We start from the raw sequence: 9475 nt of genomic DNA on the forward strand, positions 1-9475 counted from the left end.
AATACTTAAATAATCAACTATTAATATTTAAAAATATAAATTATTAATATTTAAAAGATAAAATAAAATAAAAATAAATAATCACAATAACATTTAATATTAATGATTAAAGTATAAATAAAATATTAATATTTAAACTATCAATTTTTAATATTTTAAATAAATTATACATTATTAATGTTTAAAAATAAAATAATTTAAAAATAAATAATCATAATAATATTTAAATTATAAATAAAATATTAGTATTTTATAATATTAATGATTAAATTATAAATAAAATATTAATATTTTAAAAATAAAATAAAATAAAATAATCGTATATATAATAAAAGGTATTTTATCTTTTTATTTTTATTTCTTTCTTATTCCAAAATTATTGTTACCAACCAAACACTGTAATAAGTTATAATAATTATCCCTATTTTATTCCATTGGTCATATTAAATTACGTAATACTTATTTTATTTTATTTTTTTCTCATTTTATTCTCACGTAATAGCTATTCTATTCTATTTCTGTTTATTTTACGAACCAAACGTGTTATAAAAGCTATAAGCACGGTTTTCCTAACCAATGGTGTGGGAGATGGGGCCAGTATGAGACCTTGGTTTGTGGATCGGCCCAAATCCAGAATTTGGGCTTTGTGTAAGTTTAGAAACGCTTTCCAGGTGGGAAGTGGTAAAGAGTTGTGAGCTGAGGGAAGCGGAGGGGAGAAGGGCAGGGAGAGATGGCCGGAGGAATAGGAGCATTTTGGGCAACAAGAGTGATGGAGATAGTGAAAAAGCACGACTCCGGAGGCCTCGTTTGGAAGAGAATTAAGCTCACTTCTACCCGCAAAGCCAACGCCAAGAAACGGCTCCATCGCGTTTGGCAGGTCCTAAAACTCTGACCTTTTTTTCTTCTTTTTTTTTTCTTTTTAGGGTTTATACTTTTAGCTTGTTTACACATGTTCTTATCGTTTCAATGCTTAAGCTCTTTTATGCCAAAGCTATTTTTTACTTGGATAGTGATGATAATTGTTCCTGAATTGATTCAATTACTTCTTGGGAACTAGTTAGAATTCAAGGCAAATATACATTGTGGGGGAAGGTTTTCAACTACAAGATACAAGGTTCAAGTAGACATTGACAGTTTATTGCATCTAAACCTATGTGTATTTGGGCTCAGACGCTGAATGTAGTTGCAAGTTTTGTATACCCCATAAGAGAGCATGGAGAGTTTAATTTCCATCTGGTTTAGAATTTTGTTAATCTGGATTTGCTCATAAGGGTTTTCAAGAGTGATTTTTTCCTCTTTGTGCTTTTGTGTTCGTCCCTCTTCTTTAGCCCACAGAAAATTTTTCTTCTATTTCATGGAAATTGGCATTGGGATATTCAATTGTGATATAGAACAAATTTTTGAGAGTTGAAGATCTGTTTGGGTTGTTTTAAGGGACTTATAGACATAGGCTGGCAGTATATGTGTTTGATCAGTGACCTTGAGTGTTTTGAACCCAAGGATTCAGAAAAGGGATGGTAAATCTCGAGTACTGAAGAAGAAATAGTACGGGATTAAGGTGCCCCTGCAACATGTTTACACTATATCTAAAACTTTGGCTGGTTGAATGATTGAATCCGTGCTACATGGACATAATGTGGTTTAGGTTTCTAACACGGGTTTGTCAGTTGCCAACTTGCCATCAATTTGTTGTCATGCTGGTACTAAGTTAAGAGAATCAGCATGTATTATATCTGGGCCTTTATTTTTTCTCCTATTCTTTTGCTTGCATCTAAACATTCCTTGAGTTTTTATCATCTGCCAAAAGAAATTATTCAATTACAAGCATGTCATTTTTTGAGACAACACTATTTTGTTAAACTTAAGTATGTGACCTTTTCAGTGGCCTTCAGATGGTGGATTCAAATCCTATTCTATGCTCTGTATCTGTGAAATAGACTTATGACTTCAAATAATTATATGAAAGAAACCTGTCATAGTCTTTGTTTAGGGATTCAGAGATTCGATTTGATGCTGTTGGAACTTAGCTAGTCTATCACCAGTTTTGCTTCCTATGAGGTCTAGGTATCCTGCTGAAAAGCCCAAATCTATAACCATTTAAGAAACACTAATCTTATAAAATTAAAAAAAAAATCCGTGGAATCAAACCCAGATAATCTCAACACCCCACCCCCAGCCCCCTTGTAAAGAAAACTGAAATCAAACTCTGCTGATTTTTCTATAATGAAAATGCCATGTCTTTACAGTCACTTGAATGGCTTTAACGCTTTTCATGTCTTTACTCTTTGCTCTATGTTATTCATTTTATATTCTTTCATGGTTGTGAAAGTTCATATCAACTTGCATATCTGAAATTGGGCTTTCCTTTTTGGCTGCAGAACTCTGAAATTGAGTCTAGGTTACTGTAATTACCCTCTTTGTTTACCCTGTATACCAATGAATTTGCAGAATGTTGATGACAAAACTTGTGACTCCTGGATAATTAAATGTTTTGCTAAATGTATTTTAGATATCATCTTTCAAAATGTATATGTTTTTGAGATATTGGAAATGTTTATTTCTTTCAGAATGAAGCTGTTTTGAGGGCATGTGCAGAACCACCTTCAAAAACAACTGATGTTGTAGCTGGTGAGAAAGATGGGGAACAGGCAACGTAATGGACAAAATGAGGAAGAGATTACATGAGCCTCAAAGGAGGATTTTGATGATTATTGGCTTCATGTTGCAAAAGCAGTTTGAGATTTGAATTTGGTTGGATACCATCAATGACCACTATTTTATTTGTGTTTAAGACCATTGCTGTAACAATTTTTTGATCATGTAGTAGTATGCAGCTTGTTGGTCATTGGACACAGTCAATCATAATCTTGCATCCTCGTAAGAACACCTTAATGTGAACACTAGCTTGTCAATGAAATATCTAAACTTGGTTTCTAGTGAAATAATCAATACCCTTTATAAGTGTAACCACAATAAGATCGCCTGCTATGTCAAAGAATGAATTTTGATATGCTAGGAAGGGTTGACTGAAAAGTTGTCATTCTTAAAATTCAGCAGCTGCTGGTTTGCTTGTATGGGCTGTTGACAGGGACATTCATGATAAAGCTGATTTTTGATCGAATTGATGATGGAGCTCCCAGTGCAGATTTATGCGTCCACATCGGCAACAGCGTGTCATTGTAAGGTTCCCTCTTTAAGTTTAAAGGTTTGATGGAATCTTATGATATTTCTTGACGAATCTTTCCAGTTCGAATAGTCATCACAAAGATAACCATGAATCTTGTTGTAAGACGATGTGGTCCATTCTGGCATTGAAGGCGGCGGGGGGGGGGGTTGGAAGTTGGATAGAAATGTGGACTCAACACCACCGAAAGAAAGTTTGAGAAGCCCCTCCTAGCTATTTGAGTTTCCAAAGGCCAGAAGACTGATTCTGACATTGGAAAAATTAGAATAAACATATGAATTCTTCACTGTGTACGTCTCAAAACCTCTTGGAATTTTAAGAGATCCTTCATTAATTGAGTTTGCCTTTTCACACGCAACAATCACATGATACCTTCACATGTCTGGCTGCTCATCATGTAATATTTTGATGGTTTACGTGGAATTAACAAGACTAAAATGTTATTACTTTCGCAGGAAGCTGAAAAAGAATCTTTAGCTGTGGTTAGAGCGTATATTTGGAAAATCTTACTACCATCAAGGACGTTGCTGGCATCCCATGCGCCTATCTGTTAATAATGAGCTCAGCATTTTAAATGCATGGTGGAACCTGTTGGATGTCTACAGCCTGAAATATCATTGACCATTCTCAGCTGTTTAGACAATTCATTTCTCAAGTATGATAGCAAGGCATTCATTTCAGGGCATGAGTTATTTATGGCCAGATGCCGTGCCGCAGAGCAACTTACCCACTTTACAATTCAATTCCTCAAGGAAAAGTTTTAAGCATTCAGCTTCTTGTGAGACGCTCAGGCTTTGGATCCCCTTTCAAATGTAGAAATGGTTGATTTTTTTGTAGGGGGGGGTTCTTGAGGTCATTTACAACAAGGGTACCATAACAATAACATTTCTTTGGGTCGATTAGATTCATATTTAGATGATAACAATATATTTTTGAATGCGGTTAAAATACTGGAGATGTCTTTGTTGCAGGGATACCAAGCAACCCTTCAAACTTCAATCTGTCCAAACAAGCAGCGCATAAAAGTGGTTGGTTTTTGGGAACTGGTCAACTTACATAATTGATAATACATTCCCAGTGCGGAAGGTATTGCGTTTTTAAAATGTCAAGTTTACCCATTGTGATCGTCACTGGGCTTGTACTTTTTCAAGGGTAGGTAGGGTTTTTAAAGTGATTGACCTAATCAGGTGAGGCTACAGAAAGTTTTGGTGCTGTTCATTGTGAGGTCTACCACGAGGACTCCCCACGTGATTGACAAGTTGAAGCCCAAATCACCAATCCCACGACCCAATCCAATTTCCTTCTCTTTTTCTCTCCCCCATTGTTGTCATGAAAATGAAATTTATACATATACAAAAGTGACGTGAAGAACTCCAACAGCCTGAGCTGATTCTAAAACCATTGTCACAAGCAACTCTGGTCGGCATATATATATATATATATATATGGTTTTTTGGTCATCCCCTTAATTTAAACTTTAATTCTTGTTTTTCCCTTCCTGTTATGGCATAGCAATTCCTCAATTATGGACGATTAGACTCTTAATCAAGGTATAATCTATGCCGTCCTGAGTTTGTCTGGCATCCACTTGGCAATCCTATGAAGCTCCATGGCCCACTCCTTAACCTCTCAGGTTTATGAATTCCGATATCGCATTCACATCCATCTTTGTCACTTTGTGTACTGTGACAACCCACCTTATATAACTTTTTTTTTTTACATTTGCCTGTATAAATCAACAAGTCATGGACGATGATCATAATTTGATAACTTGTATTTTCAGCTTATGGGTTAATTATCAGGAGTGAGTCAACTATAAAGGGGACATGTTCCTTGCATGCAAGACACGTGTAGTATATACACAGCGAATGGGAACTCCCCTCGATTAAGAATTGTGAAAAAAGTATAATACATTTTATGTTATTTTGGTATATATATTATTGGAGTCAAAACTGCAGGGTAGTTGGACAATAGTGGGAGAATCTTACTGCTAAAATCCCTTTGCTAACAAATTTTCAAATGGCGAGAATGTTTTCTATTGGGTACAAGTTAGAAGAGGGTCTACATTTCTTTATGTACAAGGAACTTAATAAAGTCATCATCTGATGATTAACTTGTTTTACGGTGTGTGTTTAATCTTTGCAAGAAAATCATATGCTTGACAACTAAAAAGTCATAAGATCAATTTTTAGGACTAGGGGGACAGTTGGATTGGACCCCAGGCTCATTGTTAAATTCCGCCATCCTTGGTGAAGAATCTCGATAACTTAAGTCTTCCTACTTCCACCAACTAGTCCTGTAAATTCAAATATTAGTTAACCCTGTTTTCCTACAACCTTAGACCCACTCCGTCCTGTTTCTTGTATTGTTATATGAGTGTTGAGTGTGCGACAGTGGTTACAAATGCTGAAAAAAATATACCCAGAATGTCTCTTTCTGTTTCTTGGTACAGAATTTGCTCGTTTTTCAATGATATACAACGGATTGAAGTGTACAGGAAGAGTAGAACTTGGTGCCGGCTCAGGAATTTTTGGAGATTCCATCCATTGCGAAATAGTGCCGAAGAGAATTGGGTTCTTTTGTTTTCTTTCCTTCTAAAGTGATATTACCCTTACCGGAAGGGAGAAGGGAACCTCGTGCAAATGCTGATTTGCAAAGATCTTATGCTTATTCTTGTGCTCCCCAAAAAAGGGTTTTGCTTTTGCCATAGTTTTATATTACATGTTATTATACGCCTTATCTTTTTTCCTTCTTTCATCCCACTCTCTACTTTCTCTTCTCTGCGCCTCTTGCATTTTCCCTCTCTTAAAAAAGAATTGCCTTTTTGTAAAGAACTTGCTCTGCATGTTCTGCAAAGCAACTTTGAAGTTGAATCATAGCATGTTTGTTGAAAACATTTGCAAAATGCCAAAAAGAGGACTTTTGAAATTTAGAGATTCATTACAAAGGGGCACCATGTGTTAGAGTTTGCTCTTCATATAATAGTTAATGCCGAATTCCATCCTTTTTTCTTTCTTTTTCTCTCTTGATATCTCTTTCTGTTGCGTGATAATCACAGACAAAGAGACGCAAAGACTTACATTACCAAACACTAGATTTCTCTTTTCTTCTTTTTTTTTTTTCCTTTTGTTTGATAAAGACGTTATTCTGATTGGCTAATCAGAAGCACAACTAGTGGTACAGGCACGAAAAGCAAGTGTGAATTGTGGTTTTTAAGGTTTTCTTCTAAAATAAGGAAAACTATTGCAACTACTGCTTTCTTCGTGGTCATCTGTGTCATTATGGGAAATTTCTGTGATCCCACTAGAGCCAGAGGACGAGCAAGAAGGGGCAAGATTTAAGTCAGTCCTGTCCTTGGTCAGGAAATCATAGAAAACAGGCCTGCTTGTCCTTACTTTACGAGCTCCGTTTTCGTTGCAAGATTGCATGCTATCATCATCATTTTTAGTAGTACTACTTCTTTTCTTCAAAAATATGCGACACAGCACCCAATTTTCCATTGGCACCGCATGGCTCTGTAGAAGTTTTAACACAAAATTATCATTAAGTTGATTGATCAACATATATAGCATAATTAAAGTAACAATGTGATGCCAATTATTATTATAACTACTAGGTGTAAAACATGACTCCAGAGTTTTGGAAATGTGTTTGTGGATGAGAGGCTTGAATTATGTAGCGAAAGGTCCTATCTCAATACCTACAAGCAGTAGTAGTATACAAGAATAAAGCAACAGAAATGAGCATGACTGAAAATTTACCTGAGTTTGGCTCTTCTTATGTGGGGCATTGCAGGCTGCTGTCTCAGCGCTAACAAGGCGATATTCATGCATGATCCAATCGGTCCTAGATCCGTGTGGGGGCTTTCCTCTATAAAAAACCAGAGTTTTCTTCATGCCCACGACTTGGTTGCTCCTAGAAGTTATAATTTGTTTGTCAATTCCGGTTGCTTTCCAATAACCTGAAACTGTGGCTCGGTTGGATCTATTCCCATTGGGATACTTGGCTTCTCTAGTGCTGAAAAAATACCTCTCTTGCTCCAAATCACCTGATAATACACACACAGAGACCTAATGTATCAGACCATCTAATTTGCCCTACAGGCTTATTATGTGTTAGCAGCTCAAAGAGCTGTTACATTTAAAACTATGTCAGCACGGTACTTCCACAACTGATACAAGAAGTTAGCTCTAGCTACAGAACAAAGTGATTTGGTTGTAAATGACAATCTACTTCATGCTGCTCTTTAGGGGTTTTATTAAAGAAACCAAATTTTATGACTGAGTTCTCCAAGTTGTGCTTATGTTTAAGTAACCAACCTGGCAATTCCCAAGGATCAGCTTTGCAAACATCAACTTCAGGAATGATAGAGGCAGGCAACGGCCAAGCAAGCACCTTTCGTCTTAAGTACTGAACCACTAACTCTTCATCTGTAGGATGAAAGCGGAATCCAGGAGGCAATCTAAGCACACCATTCTTTACAAAATTAAGCTTCTCCATCCTTGAAAGAGGAATCCAACTAAGAAAACGGCTGAAAACCCAGAGGCCTCTGAAGCAGCTTAACAAAAACACTCAACTGGAAACAAAAAGGAAAAAGAAAAGAGAAAGAGCGAGAGTAGGAGTCTTCAAACACCCAATTGAGCCTACAATTCGAGCATCCCAGTTTGCCTTCTTATACTCCCTCAAAATAATAGAGAATATCAAGAGGGGAACAAGAAAAAGAAAAAGAGAAAGAATTCAGGATATAAAAGAAAAGGAAAAGTTGTGAGTTGAGAGAGAGAAAGGGGGCGAGGTGGGTACATGAGAGGGAAAGTGTGGCTTCTTTATAGTAATGGGGTGTTGAAGGCAAAGGGGGTCTTAAAAGAGGGGAATAGAATAAGGACGACCCATTTGGCGTAAACTAGACTCAAGCTCTTCCCTGCCCTTTCTCCCTTGTTGTTCTTTTGACGCTATTTTAACAAGTTCAACAAGTTAAACTAGCTCTCTTCGAAAAGGTTAAAGTTTTTAATCGAAACGGAACCGAATACGTCTCAACTTTAAGCCTAGTTCTGTTCGACCTTTGTGTATGGGAATAACCGTAGCTGTTAAAGCTCTTTTCAACGTTTTTCTTCCTTCCACAGAATCTTAACATTTTTTAATTAAGTTTAACACTCTCATCCCTGGTGATCGCTCAATTACCACACCACCCTTCCCTTGTCAAACTTTCGGACGGTTAGAGGGGTTCTTTGGTCAGAACAAAACAAGATGGCCATTTTAGTAAATTTGGAATAATCCTGAGTCCCGACTGCCCTCCATGAGGAATATAAGGGTTGCAGCCTCGTAAGGGTGAAGTCACCTTATGTCATATGCTTACAGCTGGAGCTCACGAAGGTCTTTAATGGTGAGGTGACGAAAGTACGAAAGTGCCCTTCACAAAAGCCTCCTAGGCGGTCGTAGGGGAGTGCACGTCCCAGGGGACAAAATATTGTTAGCCGTTGGTTTCTGGATAGAGCAACACTTTCACGAAATGTCTCAAGTTTGATTGGCCCCGACTTTGTTCAATGTTATTCCTTGACCGTGGCTGTTACTTGAATTTTTTAGCGATGAATGTGCTTTGAATTTTGAGGTTTTTAGAATTTGTCTTGGTGAATTGACAAAGGAATTGATTATAAGGATCTCAATATTCTTTTGTGATTTTGCTTGCATCATTATGGAATTCGCAAGCATCGCATGCCATGAGAAAATTGCTTGAACAAATACATGGATTGTGCTTTTTAACAAAAGCAATCACTTAGTTTATGCTACAAGAATAAAAATATTGTAATTGATTCGTGAAATTGTTAAGAAACTATCGCCAATTGGTGGAACGTTAGAAGTGTAATTTAATTTTTTACATATGTAATAAGCTTAAGTCAAATTTTGAGGTTATTTGAGTTAGATGCGCACTCTTCATAAGAAAAACATGTGCATGTATTTAATTTATGAATAATCAGATTATTTTGATTTTCTATTGCTTTTAGAAGGAAATTCGCTAGCAAATCAAGGTATGAGATTACTTTTCAAAAAAAAAAAATTCAAGGTATGAGATCAGTCTAAAAGATTTTACAGCTCTAGCCAGGGACGATGAATTATATCTTCATAATATTTAAATATGTATAAAAAGAAAATTTTTCAGAAATGGAATGATAAAGCAAATTGGAGGCTACAATTGTTTTATACGGCATCAAAAACACGATTTATATAATTATTATGCTCATCAAATCTACGGCAGACGATTACTTGTACAAATGGGAGATATCTTTCATATAAAAA

At 36.3% G+C, this 9475-nt stretch overlaps 2 protein-coding genes across 2 annotated transcripts; one reads left to right on the forward strand and one right to left on the reverse strand.

Annotated features, from left to right (window-relative positions):
- On the forward strand, nt 638-2949 carry LOC18608895. The gene is made up of 2 exons (XM_007043807.2): nt 638-877; nt 2568-2949. The coding sequence occupies exons 1-2, from the start codon at nt 731-733 to the stop codon at nt 2655-2657; spliced, it is 237 nt and encodes a 78-aa protein (XP_007043869.1). The 5' UTR covers nt 638-730; the 3' UTR covers nt 2658-2949.
- Nucleotides 6090-8036, reverse strand: LOC18608896 (NAC domain-containing protein 83). Its single transcript, XM_007043808.2, has 3 exons — nt 7504-8036; nt 6946-7232; nt 6090-6699 (listed from the first exon to the last, which is right to left on the reverse strand). Exons 1-3 carry the CDS (start codon nt 7682-7684, stop codon nt 6397-6399), a joined length of 771 nt encoding a protein of 256 aa, XP_007043870.2. The 5' UTR covers nt 7685-8036; the 3' UTR covers nt 6090-6396.

Source organism: Theobroma cacao, chromosome 2, assembly GCF_000208745.1.
Source record: "Theobroma cacao cultivar B97-61/B2 chromosome 2, Criollo_cocoa_genome_V2, whole genome shotgun sequence".
NCBI classification, from domain to species: Eukaryota; Viridiplantae; Streptophyta; class Magnoliopsida; order Malvales; family Malvaceae; genus Theobroma; species Theobroma cacao.